This window comes from Gallus gallus, chromosome 10 (assembly GCF_016699485.2).
Source record: "Gallus gallus isolate bGalGal1 chromosome 10, bGalGal1.mat.broiler.GRCg7b, whole genome shotgun sequence".
Classification (NCBI taxonomy): domain Eukaryota; kingdom Metazoa; phylum Chordata; class Aves; order Galliformes; family Phasianidae; genus Gallus; species Gallus gallus.
In genome coordinates this window covers 11,606,261-11,623,815 of record NC_052541.1, presented here as the reverse complement: position 1 = coordinate 11,623,815, position 17,555 = coordinate 11,606,261, and the positions used below count along the sequence as shown (strand labels likewise).

Below are 17,555 nucleotides of genomic sequence, written 5' to 3'. Positions count from 1 at the left end.
TGTGTATAATGTACTCCATTGTTTGTGACATTTCAAAATAGAATTCATAGGTAGAAATAAAGCAGACAGTATTATAACAACAGGCATAAAACTTCAAGAAAATCCAATAAATCTGCATTTCCAGTAGTCAAGTATTTGTACATCACTTTGTTTTTCAAATTATTTAAGGTAATATTATTATTTGATCATCAACACTTTATTGACGAAGTTCCCAGTTGTATTCTTCTGTTTTATCTCATCAGCAAAACATTAAGAATTTGCTGGAGAGGGAGAACTGAAACAGATCTATGCACAGTGGTTCATGTTTAGACAGGTCTAACTGCACGTGATATCAGAGATGCTAAATAATAAACATTGCTGAAAGTCTGTTTCTACAACAAGAAAGATAAAGCCAAGTGAGGTGATGGTACTTAAACATCTTCCATTTCCAATGGAAAACCGCATGACTACCTTCCTTTGGCAGTCAAATATTAGTAAGTTTCCACACAGCCACAAATGCACATACATGATGCAATACATTGATATGTAGTCTGTGTGTAACAGAAACTAAAAGGATTAGAAACAGTCACTAGCTGGACTATCAGTCATCTAAGAGTCATTTTAGGGTGCTACGGGAAGCAACGTTCAGATTCAGCAGGTGGCAGTCTTCAACTGGATTAACATCAGTACAGTGTACAGTAATATTTCAGTAATATTTAAAACAAAAGTCCAGGACATATTTACCATTAAGTATCCTGCAGGACTTTCTACTACAACAATGACATCGACCTCATAACATTTTAACTTGTCTGGATGTGATTAGTATAAATTACCTCTGGGTTTTAATTAGGATTCCTTATTTACTACCTAAAAGATTGCTACAACCCAATTGACAGCTCCTTACTCTGTTGCATATACTTGCAATATCTTTGCAGCCTTGTACACACACACATCCCACCTTGATAATGAAATCTGCACCAAGAGGTCCTTGGATCTTTATGATTTCCCTATCTGTAGTCTTCTGAAATTCAACAGTTGTATTTTCTATGACAAATGTTCCAGGTTCCTCAAAACTGTGTTCTCCCTTGTCTCCTTGTAATGTCTTTGACTCTATAACTAGGGAAGAAATATGCAATTTGTAAGTTTAGGCTATTTTCTCTTTTCAGGGAAGTCAGAAAGTAACATCTGCAACTCTACATTGCAAGTATTAGCAGAATATGTGCGTTAAAGAATATATGGAATATCTGTGAGAATATTAGCCACTTCAGATTATAGGTTGATGCACAATTGCATGACACGTTAGTACAGGATCACACCATTCTTCCATACCAAAAGCTCTTCAGAGACATTTTTTCCTAGAAAAGCACTCTGTACAGCTATAAAGCAATACATTCAGCAGGACAAGTCGAAACTCACAAAATTAATAGGATCAATACATTTAGAAAACTAATTTATACTTGAAACAACTAGAGCCTAGCAGTTTCAGCAATCAGTCTGCAGAGAAGTCTGAATGGCAGCAAGCTCACCAAACACTCACCTCAAAAGCTTTATAACTCTACCCATTGCAGAGGTCATTAACTTAACTCCAAATATTTCCCGTATTAGCAAAAAGCAAGGCCAGGAGGTCGGTAGCTGCAGCGCTGCCTGAGAGATGTCCCTTTCTCAAAACAGGTGGTGATGAAAACCCTTTTTGTGCTGTTCTGCATTCCTTGGAAACAGATTAAACTAACAGACCACAGCCTCCAGAAGACAGACGAAGCATTTTAGGACTGAGTCATTTCCAGCAAACTGACTGAACTATAGGCAGACAAAGCTAAAAGAAGATACACTTAAGGAGGTAAGAACTTCTGGGATCTGCATAATACAGTGAATGTGCACAGCAGGTCACTTGAAATACACTGGTCGGGTTACAGGCTATCAGGGCCGTTTATGAGAAAGGCGTGGACGGCACATTACTGTCCGTATGAACACTGTTCTTAAACCTAATTTTCAGCAAAACTGCTGCATTAACAACTTATGATCATTTGAATTTATAGATACAAAGACTGTTCTGTTCATAGCTCATCTGACATGTGGGTCAGGGAGCAGCATGGCCACGCTGATGATACCCTGTGGTGTTTTAGCCAGGCAAGGTGAATATCGGTGTGAGAATCTTACTTGAAGACTCCACCTTCATCATAGCTATGAACCACAGTTCAGCTTTATGTCCTCTGCATTGATGAATTTTCCAGTTAGCCACTTAATTCCATACTTCCCATAAGTTACATAAACAAGAGCTGACTATACTAGTATCAGCCTGTCATGAATGAAGTTGTATCAGAATTGGGTAATCTCATACCAATACATAATGTCCAGACAAGACAAATAAAAGCAGAAATATTACTCTGAAGCATCGTTATAATTTTTTTCAAATGCTGTAAGCTTATACTGTATAAACTGTGTGAACACAGTTACAATGACCCAATGCTGTTTACATTATGTAATGTATGCAGACAGATCTCCAGAAAAAGCCTGAGATAAACTAGCCTTTCTTTTGACTGACTCTTCTAAACTGATTTTAAATTAAGAACATCTCTTTTTCCTTACTCAGACTACAATGGAGAACTCTCCCTTTAACTGCTCATTTTTTGAAAGAATTACAGTTTTTATTTTGCAATGCACGACATGAATGTTTCAAGAAATGCATACAAAATCACCACTTCTGGCAAAAAAAAGAAAGAAATCTATATGACACTGGAAGACTCCTCCTTGTCCCTTTTCTCTTCAGATTGATTTATGAAAATCAAGCATCCTTAAAATTAGGAAGGGCTCCTTTCATTTGGTCAGTAAAACTCAGGCACATGGTCTCTTAGCGATGGAAGAATAAAACAGCCAGTCACAGGAAAGAACAACCAGGCAAGGAGTGGGTGATCTTTAAGAAGTCATTTAAGTTAAAAATATATATCTTCCTAAAGTAATTACAAATTGATTTCATAATAATAGTAATTACAAGTGAACCAGAGTCAGGAACTGTATCTATAGTATCAGATATTGAGTAGAAAATCTAAAAACCAAGGACAACCAGAACCCATGACACAATCATACAAAATATTGAGAACAGAAAGCTTTCCTGAAGACATAAGGAAAGATCTGTAAAACAAAATAAATAGACAAAAAACACCCGGAAAAATTATGTGAAAAATCAGAATGAGGCAAAACTGACCAAATTCATTATTTTCACCGAAAGCAAAGGAACCTGGGAAAACAGGCCCAACACTTTGCTTAGACGGGAATATTCCCAAGTGCATTTGTGTAAACGGTATAAATAGTTCACTAATTTCCTTAGAAACGGGCAAACACATTGAGCAGCATTTAGAGCTGATGTGAGATAATGGAATTTACCCTTTTGGAGACTTGGTGGACACCTACATAAATACATTAAGTCTTGCTTTGAAGTGATTTTAAATGTCGTATGCACTTCTCGAATTAGCAGATGTCTCATATGATAAAATCCAGTACCAACATTATCTCCAATTTTTTAGTATTAGGTTCCACTACTCTCACAGATACAGCAAAGATCACGTGCATGGCTGGAAGATTAAAGAAGGATGTTTTTCTAGAAAATGACTTTACCTTGGTCATAGGGTAGGAATCTGGAGATGAATCAAATCTTATTTTGTCAGAGAAAAAATAAATCTCTGGGAATCAAAGCGTGCCCTTGTCCAACCCATCTCCACTAGGAACAAAGACTCCAGATGCATAGAGTCACAAGGACAGGGAATTCTCTTGAGTAGTCACCTATGTCTGACAAGGTAATCATTGGTGTCAAAGACATATAGCTGTCTTACTTTGTGTTACTTCCTTTGTCAGAATAAAAGATAAAAAATTGTTTTCCCAAGGAAATTCCCTGCCCAGCTGTAGCTGGAAGACCCACTGCAAAAGCATCCATAATGGCAGGCAGGAGAAGGGCTGAGTAGCGTGAGAACACACGGTACCATGTATAGCGTGAAGAATTCCAGGCAAACTGCTCTTGCTCCCAGTGCAAGAAGGAACAAATAATGTTCCCACTCAAAAGTTTTCCTTCTTGGGCAAGTTACTTGCACAAAACGCATTACAGAGGACCCAAATAAACCAATGCATTCTTTGGAAAACACAAGCAATACTGTCATCCTCCTTGCAAAATTCTGAAGACAAAGCAGTGCACAGATTTACTGCTAATATTGTCAAGTAATGCAAATCTCTGAAAGTGGAGAAGAAATTGACAAAAAGAAGAAAAGAGCTTCAATATTTTTTTAAGTGAAATTTAACCTGCCTAAGTTCATGAACTCAGTTATCTAGCACTGGCCACTTGTAAAAATATTAGCTTCTGGTTTTCCTGTTTCTTCTGATGGAGGATTAGTTTCAGAGAACTTTCAGTCTTTCTTTTGATTATAATGCTCTTAAAATAACTGGTCAAAAAGCCATAATGTAGTCCAAATCAAGAACGAAACAATACAGTGAAACATTAAATTCATAACCAATTTTATACAGATTATTTGGTTATTTTCAACCAAGCCATTCACTAAACTCCAAGCACTGAGAAGTAACATCTTTGCTATCTGATGACACTTACAGCATCCATAAGAACAAACAAAATACCAGCTACAAATAAATGAGTCTTTCAGCATAAGCTGCTGACTGTAAAACAACATTCAGAGCACTTATTTGTTTCAGATCTGTTATGCACTACCTCTCTAACCAGCTTTCCATTTTTGATTAATCCAGCAGCTGTGTTTCCCTGGAACAAGAGCAGACCATAAAGCCCAGGATGAAGCACAAAATAACACAGGACAGAGGGAAAAGTGCCAGATACTCTATAGTGCTCTTCAAATGTTTGCTATTGCTGCATTTACTTGAAGAGCAAACATATACTGGAGGCAGTACAAAATTCTGCAGTAAGTAGTCCCTACTCCACCTGTTGAATTCACCTCCTTACAAGCCATGAAGAACATGACTTACAAATGAAGCCTGCAATTAGAAGTGATTGTTTTTCAAGTTTTGCATTTAGTCATAGCAGCGCGCTCTCACCGAGCCAATAAAGTTGCAAACCAAAGATATTCTAAGTGAAAAATAACACCCTCAAACGTACATGCAAGTCAGTAATGAGGGCAAGCAAATAACACAATCACCTCCTCTAGAATACAGGTTTTTGAAAGTCTGATTAGGAAGCAATGCACTTTCCATCCCCTACTCCAACAGCTCCCTCCTGTTTTCTGCCTCTGCCACTTTAGGTAACAAATGTCTAAATCCTCAATGATTTGCAAACAGATGTGCTGGGGGAAGTGGTTAAAGGAACATTTCACAATTCTCTTCCAGCTAGAGAACTAGCTAACAAAAGTAATGCCAAGCCACAGCTTCTTTATGGAACCACCCTGGGTAGGAAGCCAGGAGCACTCTGTACTTAGTTAACGAGTTGCTGCTGCATTCCTCAAGAGCTTTCCAGAAATCCCCCAGGAGCCACTGAATCCAGTACTTTTCCTCGTGAAGTTGAAACAACAGCTTTCTTCTGCAGAATTAAGAAATAGCAAAACAGGAGTCTTGACTGGAAGTGGTCAAGATAACACCCTCATACACTTCTTCCAATACTTTTAATGCTATTATTATATATTTTAAGGTTAAGTTATGCTTTTCATATTATTAATATCAGTATGACATCTAGAAGTCATTCTGGAGGTATTTGAAAATGAAAGTCTTATTTTTTTCTTTGAAATGATGGTATTTTCTTCAAAGCAAACAAAGAAGATGAGTATTTTCTAGTAAAATGCATGTCTTTCTTCTGTTTACATATCACACAGCAATAAAAGTCATTTTTATTTCTATGATTTGGACTAAGCCTTCCCCTGTTGCTAATAAAAAAATGCTCTAAACATTAAATGAATGGTTTATTTCACTGCTTTGTATATCAGCACTATTTACCACTGAAGTGGTTAGAGTTCTGTATCTAAAGCAGGTCAAGGGGTGAAGAAATTACCATAGTTACTACCACCAGACTCCCAGAAAATATTAGGAAACCTGACAGAATAACAAGCTGTTTCTCATTGGTAATACGTTGTGATCAAAACTTTTACAAGGAAACAGTGCTTGTGTAGATTATTTGTCTTTTGTTTACCTTAGCTCGTTTTACTTAATTTACTTTTTCTAGAACACTGCTCATCGACTAAGTGGCTTTATTAGCTCTTAGGTCGAAGTCGTAATTTCAATTAGACTATTTGCATCCTTATTATTAAGCCTGCACTTATGTTCTTGGTTGAATTAAAGCTAACTTGTCCAATAGCTTGAAGTATCAAGCCCATAATTGTCCACAGTCGCTCATACTTTCTAAAAGCAAAATCACAGGACTGTGCTAAGACCCAGAGGGAGCTAAGTCAGACAGTTTCCTTTCCACAGGGCATGGAGGTTATCAACTTTGGTCCTTTTATGGATCTGAAGAGTTGATCTGGATTCCCTAGTCCATTACAAGTCCCTTCTCTATCTCAAACTCTTCAACAGAAATCTGGCACTGACCTATTTAAGTGCTATCAATCCCACACAAAACCATTTAAAAGAATTTTGTTGGAACTGTTTGCATGTATTTTAAGGTTGTACCTGATTATAGAATCCTTATACGAAAACCATTTGGCTTAGATTAATGAAGAAACCACCAGTACTATTTCTTTTATTCTATTTCTACTTAGTAAGTAGTCTTTCGGTGTTCTGTAAGACAACGTCAAAGCTGGATAAAAAACATGGGAAGAGGAATCAAGGTTATGATCTTACCCATATTCTTAAAGTTTGGATGAGTTCAGAAACAAGGCTCAGTTTGTATCTTCTGTGTATGAATAAAAACAAAAAACAGCTCACTCATACCAAGGTGTGCTGGTCCTTTGAGTGTAATTCTCACACTGCGGCTCCCATGTGGAACGGCAATCACAGTTTCTTCCCCTAGGAAAATTAAAGAACTACTTTAGAAGTTATCCTACATCAGGGCATTTGCACATCACATAACTAGAATGAAAACTGTCAAATGCGACTATGGACACATTTAACATGTTTCAAATTTTTTCTATTAAAAATAATCATATTTTATTAAGTAGAGTCTACTCAGTCTCTTTGCTGTGCTATGCAACTCTTATAGACTTACACATGGACTTGTAAATCTTTCTTGCTATTGGAAAATTATTTGCTATTAACAAAAACAATTGAAATGTCAGTAGTGTATTAAGAGCATATTTACACTCTGTTGTCTTAGTTTTACTTCCTAATCAACAAATTGACAAAAGGAATCTGCTAAGTAGTGCTTCCCCTTAGAAAGCCCTGCAGCTGTTCAGTCTCATTTTGCCCACACCTCATTTCCTGCTGCAGGTCACAACTTTAATAAGTGGCAGGACTTACAGGAAATAAATCATCTACTTAACACCAGCCCTTAACCAATTACAGACCAGTTAAGAGCAAATATATTTTAGTTATAACGTATATATTATAACACAGTATCTACATCTAACATGCCATATAAGATCATTCCTTCCAGTAAGAGCCCCAATTTAAAATTAACTATAAACCAAACCAGACCTGAATAGAACATGTCAATACAAAACAGCTCTTGGCTGCCTGAATAGCCTCTTCACATATAAACGTACAACACACTTACTTCAGTGCATTTTACAAAGGCTGAAAGTTATTACTTTCCATTTCAAACATAAGAAATCTATAATTTGCCCAAGCAAACTGAGTGAGCAATCAAATCAATCAACTAGACTCTTTCATGCCAACAAGAGTAGTGCTTTAAGAAAAGGGTACACACAATGAACGAGAGGGCCCTCCACAAAAGCATGGGAGAAGAGTCCAAACAACACAGTACCAATAGGCTACATCCATTTCCGTCATGGCCAAGCTGCAGTCCTGCCCTCAGGAGGGACCTGCAAACACAAACCTTTTCCAAGCACACCCCACAGAGGGTGCACTATTCAATAATGGCATGAATATATAACCAGGGGCAAATTCAAAAGTACATTGAGCTGAAAGAATATGATACATCACTCCAGAATTAGTCATACAACACAGAGAGGAAGAATATTTGAATTTAGCTTGAACTAAAATGTAGTTGAAGAATGTTGCATTCCACTTTAAACCCGACCCTTTTATAGTAAATGCTAAATTATCAGCTTCTGGTTTACATCTCCTTAGCATAAGTATGAAATTCTGCCAAATGTTCGGGATACTTCAAGCAAATACTGCAATTATTTTTTCTAAAATAAACACCTTCTTATGTTACAATTTTTATATCACCAATTTCTAGGAAGGTCATTTAAATATAACAATTTATTTTGGATGTAATAAAATATGACCTTTATTAATTTCATACTTGGGTATTCCACTAGAGTGCAAAATACTATAGTAAGAACAATAATACAGTTAAGGAGCCCTGGAAAAAACATTAACTACTGAACCACTTAATATCTTCTTGCATCTTGGTTTTTCATCAGGCGAATTGCTAAAGATAGCCAGAAGGTAGTGAATGCGTATATCTTTAAAGCAAGGAAATAACTACTGAATTCATATGTGCTCTACAGCATTTGAAAGAAAGCAGGTTTGAGGGGCCCATCTGTCCCTGCTTGGTAAGGGATTGTATCCTGTCTTGACAACCAACCAGCAGCTACAGCACAATACCTCACATAAGAGTCTGATCCCAAACAGTTCTGAATACATGCAACTGCTGTTTTGAAGTGGAACCAAGGGCATTCTGCACGTAATGGATGAAGCCCAGATTTGCAGATGTGCAGAGATGTGTAGGACTGCTCCTCTTGAGAACAACCAGGGTCGTTCTGCTGCACTTCCTCTACCTCCTTACAGCAAGCTCTGCTCGCCTCGGCAGGCCTTGTTGATCCCTTTTCAGGATGCTTCACATTCTTTTAGCAATACTACAGACATTCCAACCTCACCGAAGCACTCTCTGATATGGTCCAAAAGTCTCACGGGGGTGCTAAATTTGGTGTTTCTCTGCGGCGGAGACAATATTACCAGAAAGTGTTTTATTTGCATTAGAGGAGATGACTAAGTTCACCACCACAACAGAGCTCAACCTTCTCAGCTCCGCAGAACTGTCAAGAAGTCTGGCAATAGGAGGTGCTTGTATCTTATAGAGGTAGTTATGACCTAGGGCAGTCTTAGGAGATAAAGTAAATTATAGGGAGTAAAAGGTTAGATGTTTGAAATTCTGAATTGGATTGGAAGACAATAGGAATTAAATGACCCAAGCAACTCTTTTGGTTTCTCTAGAGGACAGTTCAAACTTCCCACCAAATGGTAGTTATGACTGTCCAGCTCTGGCTCCAAAACAATGTATTCCAAAGGTCTCTGCTTTTCAGCTGACATAATGAAATTCATATTTTTGAAGGGTCACGAGGATGTGTGCAAACTTATTTAGAAATGGCTCTAGAGCTGTGTATTTCCCATTAAATTAGTAGGATCTGCATTGTTAAAAGTAGCAAACTCTTATGAAGACTTAATAGGAAACTGCTGCACTGAAATCTGTACTCAGAATTCCAAATTATCTTTTTTGTTTGTTTGTTTCTTACATATCTTCAAAAGTTAAGGGCTGACCTTGCCTCAAATCATCTGGAATGTACAGAAACACTGGACTATAAAATCTGACTTCAGAGTCATAAAGCCCACCTTAAAACCTAAGAACCAGATGAGTGAGACACTGTCTCTCTATCCTAACACTGCTTGCACTGTGCAGATTCCTGAGGGAGGATGGGGTCATCTTTTTCCGGCTCCTGGGTGGAACAAGTACTCTTCTCTGAACCTGCAACTCTCTCAGCACATGTATGTGCGCAACACTACACACAGAACTTGCTGATTAAGCTCCTGGATTGCTTTTACTTTAGATGGCAAGGTTTGATCCTGTTTCTATGGTGTTAATGTGGATTTAGATTTTGGATTTCAATGAGAGCAAGATCAGACTCCCTGCTATGGTAAGACTGGGAGCTAATCCCCAGGATCAAAATAAAGGAGCCACATTCCTGAGCTCAATCCAATTCAGCAGGTTTTATTTACTTTTCCATGTGGGTCATGGCGGACCCATTTACTGTTTCACATATGGGCCAGTTGGGACTTTTCCCTCTCTCCTCTTACATCAGGGCAGAGGATTTATTTCAGGCCTATAAAAACTTTTTCTTTCCATGTATTTGCTCAGCACTTATCTGTTGGTCCTCCAGGTCTGATTGAAGGCCTCTGTGCTCTCAAAACACAAAACACAATGGTCCAAGAACAACTGTCAGCACAAGGGAACTAAAAATCTCAAACTGTTTGGAGTCTTATTGCAGTGGCTCCCCTCATCTGCTCTGATGTTATGCTTAATTTCAAAAGACAGTGCTGCTGAGGTGTGTGCTAACCTGCTCAATGTCAAAAATCTGCAAAGCCAACTACATGCTCTTTAAAAAGCACCTGAACTAGTTAGGTATGTGCTCCCAAAAACAACAGCAGTTACATATGCTGTCTCTAAAAGTCCCATGGTAAAAAAAAGTGCAATTCCTCTGTGTCCTCAAGTCCTACACTCTCCAGCCTCACGCTCATGATTGGTTACTCTGAGAACAATTTAACAGTTTTGGTTGAAAATGACAGGAACCACCAACCCTACAGAACAATTCTGTTAATTACCAGATACAATCACTTGAGACTCCAAGTATGTGAAGTAGTATGGACAACTCTTCTTTGTAGCTCCCCAAAAACATGTAGTGAGAAAAAAGCCTATCTCTAACTTCATTCTACTGCAGAATAGCATAAAAGTCAGTATTTTCAGGCTTTGCAGGGAGGCAGCGAGATGTAATGAAATAATAAGATAAGTAATGAAATAACCAATGTCCTTACACAGGAATTTGTCTGTGTAAGGTAGCAGATGATGAAAGTAAAGGAGGCCTCACAGTATCTACAATAGCCTCAAATAAACCCAACTAAATTCTCATGAAAAAAAAATGTAGCAGATATTCTTTCAAGAAATAAGGAAGTGCAGAAAAGCCTGTAGACTGTAGAGTTTCAGAGATAGCTATTTTATTTTAGTGCAGAAAAAAGACAAGAAACAATTACCATACAATGAACAACTGCTTCATTTCAAACCATGCAGTACACACACTTCACATTTGCAGAGTGCACCCTTTAGACTTCCTCTAAAATCACCTGTGCAGACCAGCACTCTTCAGTATTGCAGCACATGGCATAGACACTAACAGAGAGCATTATATTTACTTTCCACAAGTAAGAAATGCTCAAGATGCATTTATGCCCTGTTCTTGCAATTATCTTCTTTAAAAAACAAACAAACATAGAATAACTTCTTTGGCAAAAGAATTCTAGTTCTCTTGCTTGCTTGCCAAGTCCTAGTCCATCTATACTTGCATAACCAGCAGTGCAAGACAATAGCAATAAACCTGCAGACTGAAACAGCTGGTGCTGAAGGGCCAGCATCTGCTCTACGCATATATTTCAGGTGCTTTACTTTAAACAAACTCTAATTTGATCCCAGAGATTAAATATCATTAGCTGAAGGAGAATATTAGGTGCTTTTCTGGAGCATACCTTCCAGGTTAACTTCAACCAAAAAATCTAGTTCTGTGCTCTCCAAGACCACTCCATGATGTGAATTGATGAGCAGTATGTTAGGACCATCAGGCAATTTGCTTCAAAAAGCATATTCCTTATCCAAACTGAAATACTAACATATTGGCATTCTATCCCTCCTTATACACAATTTTCTTGCCAAAGCAGTCCCAGTTCCCTCTTTCCCTCTTCTGGCTCTACATACAGCTCATTTCTCCCCTTCCTCTCAGACTGTTTCTCAATTTGTCTCCCATCCCAGATTCCTTATCTAATCTCAGTCTTCCGTTCTTACTCTTTTTCCTTGACCCAGTGCATCTGTACAGTCAGTGCTGAATTTTCCTCCTACCTTCTATCTTTCCTTTGCCATATGAATATAATGCTAATTTCTTCTGTTCAGCTAGTCTCATCTGGACTTTCCCTCCTCTTACGTGCTCTTGTCACTCCCTATCAGAAGTCTGAAGCTTGGTAAAGCCAGAAGCCCTCTGCAGACTGATTTTCATAATGTCTGAATGTGAGTCCAGACACATCGCTGATACCTCAATCCCTGGTACCCATCTCACAGACCAGCAGTGCAGAAGGCAAGAGAAAGCACAAGGTCTCCCCTCAGTGTCTTAGGTCTGGAAGAGCAACATGTTAATTAATCCTAAGGAGACTGCACACGTACAGTCTGTTTGTGGTTAGGACATGTAGCAAGCTAGAGCATGCTCAAAAAGGACAGGCTTTTCAGAAATGTTAGCATTAACATCCAAGAAACCTCTACAGAACCTGAGGGGGAGGCGGTGGCTTTCTCATTTATTTATTTATTTTTGTGAAAGGTTATAGTAAGATACATGCCAATGTTCACAGATATTACTAAAAACTTACCCACAACCAGAGGAACATTGTCTGCTAAATTTCAAATCCCCAATCTGCAATCAGGTCGAATAATGGGGGATATTGAGACATACTAAAAAAAATAAGTTTTCAGGAATGTTTAGACAATGGGAAACAACATATTTTTCTCTGCTGTGTCCTTGGAATACGCTGAGTTATTTTGGCTGAAATTTCTCCAAAACATTCAGCACCTGGCATGCAGAGTTTCTGACCCAACTGTTAAATTTTGGCAAGAAATCATTAAGCATATAAACATATGAAGTATCAGACAACCTTGACAATATGGCTCACTAGCTGTGTACACAGATTTCTCAGAAGGAGGAAAGATGTGAGGTAGCACACTGCCACAAAACTGAGCCAGATGGCAGTACTGAACAGAGGCTCACAGCGGATAGGTACAGGACTGACAGCCTTGCAGAAGGCCTCTGTTTAGATGAGGAAACTGAAATTACCTTTTTGATAAGCATGCTTGGGGTGATGACATACAAGCATGTGACAATAAATTACACAGTAACAGAGGAAATAAAATGCACAGCAAAAAGAATAAAAAATAGTTAGAAATCTACCAACGCTTAACTCTTTCCCATGAAGCTTTTAGCAAAAAAGTTAGGAAAGCTACCACTCACGAGGATCGCATGGTTTTTGAGAATCAAAAGAGACCAGATTAGAAGTCTGAGCCTTCCACTTCATTCCTTCAACTTCACAATGATAATTTCAGAACCAGCACTTTTTCCTTGGTATCAGAACCAGAACACTTTCCTACCATTTCTTGCCAATAATGGTGTAGAAAGCAGACATTAGGGCCCAATCCTACCATTTTTCCATGTGCACAAAGTGCAGTGGAGTTAATGGGAGTTCCATGCATATTGTACTAGAAACATCAGGCCCATGATAACTCATTTCCCAACGGGACGGTACATTTTACAACCTATTACACTTTCTGTTTGAATATCATTAGTCAAACCTTTAATCATTTTACCAGAATGTTAGAATGTGGCTTGCTGGCAGAAGTCTAACTTACTTTGTCTTTCAAAGGCAATTAAGTGTTAGTGGAAAAAAATGAAGAACTTTTGAAATGACAGTTCATTTCATATTCACAGATCAGTAAGTTTTCTTTCTAAGCTGTTTAGGCTTCTGATCAAGGAAAAGCATTCATTTTTTATAAAAAGATAATAAGACAACTTGTGCTTGAGAAATCATTTGCTATCAATGCATACATTTCTTTTTTTCCAAATAAGGACCAATATGCGTAGGCGCTTTTATTTTCCCTAATGTCTCTTTATTTTCATAATAGAATCTTTGGTTCTCACTTTTCTTCCAGTTTTTTAATTTGCCTCATTGCACAGTAAAATTATCATCCTGCTCACAACCTCTCAGGCTCCCTCTTAAATACATGTTTGTCACATGTAGCTATGTCACATCTCAACACTAGCTTCCAAATGAACATTTGGAAGATATTGTGTCTCCCTTTACTGGTCCACATAAAGCTATGCTCTCTTTTTGCTATTTCTATATTTCATTCACACAAAGATGATTATACACAAAGATTTCTACATTGTGTTGAACAGCTTGACCCAAAAAAGATTTTGACACTAACAATTTTAAGAAAATCAACGGTTCTGAGTTTAGTGGTGTGTCGTTCTGTTTGCATGAATGACAATTCCATCATATAATCTAGCCAAATGCAATGACAGATAAAACCAAAACTTGACAGATAAAACCAAAACTTCCCAAAGAGTCTTTCTTCAACTAATTTTAAAGAACTCCTCAAGAGCCAATGAATTCTGACAGAGTTAAAAAAGGAAGCACAGGTAGTCTTCATAACATACTCAAAGCAATGGGAGCCACTAAGCGAGGTCAGCTGTAGTTAGCTCTTTCCTGTGCTAGAATACCACAAGAAAAATTAAATCAATATTCTGTCACAAAATGAAAGTTTGTCTTGTCTTTACTATACTTACATATGAAGCAGCAATAAGTTGTGAACCTTTTAATTTTCCTTATCAAGAACTATCCAGCCAGATTTGCCAACGCATCAACTTTAGTTCAGGTTGCCTTAAACGAGCCAAGCATGTGCTCAGAGTTACCCTTCTCTGGGAGAATTGCTGTTGCTATAAAACTGGCATAGACAGTGCAGTCCTTTCTGTTCTAGCTGAATAGCAACAGGGAAGATATATTTGGTGCATGTACTTCCTTTATATATCTGTCCACATGTAAACACACAAAATAAGTACTTGTTGATACTACAGAAAATGTTATCCAGTCTTTGCTGCTTGACAAGTACTTGTTCTGTGCTAAGCAGAAGCTCTGAGTACTTGATATGACAAAGTGAACAAAGAGTAACCCTCCATGGAAACTCAGCTCAGTGCAAATGTTGAAGGCATATGCTCATTGTTGCATGAAGAGCAACTTTATAAATTACTGAGCTACGTTCTCCCATCTGAAAAAGGCTTCCAGCAAAGACAAAGCAAATGCTGACACTCATAGTCCATCCAGAACATTAAAAAAAAAAAAAAAAAAAAGAAGGTGTTTTGACTTGTGATAAATTCTGGCACTGAAGGATGTTGGCACAAAAATATTCACTATTAAACTTAGATTGCTTTGTTATGTGATTTAATACATATGTATGAATTAGCAATACAAACGACCACATTATACTGTACCACGCGTTAAAGTAGCATACATTGTTTTTCAAGTTACATTTACATTGAAGTATACTGCAAACAGTAGCATAAAAAGAGCATGGAAATATTTATACGTACTGCAGAAATAATTAAAAATGATTCAGTGTACAGCAGGTCTCTCAAAATCAGGGCATTAGTGAAATCTTTGGAGGCTGAAATACAACAGTCCTGAAGTATCTACAGCTGTCTGAGACAGGTGCTTTGCCCATTAAAAAAATACCTGCTTGCATTTGAACTCTTCATATAAACTTTATTCTAAAAGCACACAATCATCACTCCTGCGTCTGTGGCTTCGCAGGACAGTAACAGACCCCAAAGGCTCAATCTCCACCTAACAATTACTTACACACTCCAGAAATAATCATGAAAGAAACAACGAGGCAACTGCTATTTCCACATGATAAGCACACTGGACATATTATGAGATTACAGAGGGCATCTGTGAGGGTGGAAAGCGCACAAAGCCATGGGCTTGTGCTCATTCTCCTCCCATCTGCTATCTGTCTGCTAGAAGGAACCAATTCAACTGGAGAAATTGTATCTTCAAAGAAAATAAGAGTCAGACGTAAGTGTGTGTGACATCTTTCCTGGACACAAGCATAGTGAGACACTTATAACTCTACTATTGAGTCCAATCCTGGTACTCTTCTTATATTGTCAATGAGACCTACAAAATTATGCACAGTAAGGGGCTAATTATTTTCAGGAACAATAGCAGCATTTGGGGCAAATATACAAAAAAATGAGAAGCAACTATTACTCCATTTTCACCTGATTCCTTTTGCATCATGGAAGTACTAACTTTGCCTCTGAGGTTCAAATGTCTTTAGACGTTAAAAAAAAAAATCTAAGTTAAGTTGAAAACCAGACACTTTCAACCACACACCACAATTTCCATAAAGCCATCTATAAGATGTTTCCATGATTTAAAAACATTTTGCTGCAGCATCACACATATTGCAACATGAGGACACTCTCTATAATAAGGTGTGTATCTTGATAGTTATTCCTGATAGAACGAATTAAGTTGCTCTACAAGAAATGCATATCTCAAATTCTTTCCTAGCTATACCCTTATGTGTGGTATCCCTCATGGAATTTCAATAGACTAATCTAGCACAGACTTTTGAGTAAGTAGCTTTGGAAAACTGCAAACAAGTATATAGAGAAAAGGTCACACTCTGCAATACGTATGTTAATATACAAGCAGAAAACAGTCAAGGATAAATTATCACAGTATCAATTTGCAACCTACTTTTTTCTGGTGAGACATGTGCCTTAGCTTGTCCCCTCACAAGCCTGCATGTCGAACCATCTCCTGCACAGATTCCACAGTTGTCTTCCTTGGCATTGCTCCCAAGTTGTCGATCACAGCCTACTGCCTGCCAACATCAACACCACAGTCAGAAGGAGGGCAAAGCTGTAGTAGACATGCTCAGGTTTCTGGAATTTTATTTATTATGTTATCCTTTCGATTTTATGAGCTGGCCTCATTTTTTCAAAGCATATCTTGCCATATATTTTAAAAGCACTGTCATTTCCACGATTTTAATGATGAACCACAACAACTGATATATTAAGGTATTCAAGCATAGGCAATACATGAATCAGTTTCCCATTACTTATGTGAATGCATACCATGAAGCGTTATTCTTTCTAACACAAGGGACAACTATATTTACAATTTGTTTTTCATCACCTGTTTAATTATGTCTGAGAAAGGATTAATGCATTGAAATAATCCAAGTTGAACATTTAATGGGCACTCAGCCTTTAGCTTCACAGACAAGCAGCTATGGGCTGTGCTCATAAGCAAGAGTCCTGGACATTCCAAATTTAAATGACGTCAGCGTAGATCTATTTGCCATTTGCATCAAAACCTGCATGATTCTGTCCTTGCCTTATGATTTTTCATTTTTCTTTCTGAATATGAGCCAAAAATCTATAAAAGCTTGCAATGATTATTGTAAAAAAACACCCAGATTTAATCACTGACTGAAATTCCAAAAACATTTTTTTCTTCAAAACCTTTCAACTGAAAAAGATCCAAACTATGAAGAAAACATTTTTATTGTTTTTCCTTTTTCTTCACCTCAGCCACCCTGAAAGAATCATGAGAGGAAGAAAGGGAAAACAAAGAACAATATTAACTTGAAGCAATTTAATGCTGAAATGAAGATAAATATTTGGTCCCACCTATCTTACTCATTAAAATTTTTAGAAGAAATTTGCAGAGAGGACCAAATGTTAAGTAATGTGTTAAAGAAACTACTCTGCAGCTTCAAGATTCTTCAGCTCAGCTTCTTATACACACACTTTCCTAAGAAGCAAGTTAATTCATTACGGAAATCATATATATATATATGTATGTATGTTTAAACAAACTCAGAACTGACAAATGGATAAAAAGTACTATGGAAACTCACAGTT

General features: G+C 37.6%; 1 protein-coding gene across 6 annotated transcripts in view; it reads right to left on the bottom strand.

Annotated features, from left to right (window-relative positions):
- ADAMTSL3 (ADAMTS like 3) overlaps positions 1-17,555 on the bottom strand; it is a 178,841-nt gene that overhangs the window by 58,039 nt on the left and 103,247 nt on the right. For 5 of the 6 annotated variants that reach the window (XM_004943830.5, XM_004943825.5, XM_004943826.5 and 2 more), the window contains exons 7-9: positions 16,381-16,507; positions 6,844-6,918; positions 938-1,095 (exon numbers count right to left, since the gene is read on the bottom strand). In XM_004943830.5, coding sequence (XP_004943887.2) covers positions 938-1,095; positions 6,844-6,918; positions 16,381-16,507 — 360 coding nt within the window. The remainder of the gene's footprint in view (positions 1-937; positions 1,096-6,843; positions 6,919-16,380; positions 16,508-17,555) is intronic. The other variant, XM_040706931.1, reaches the window with a different exon arrangement.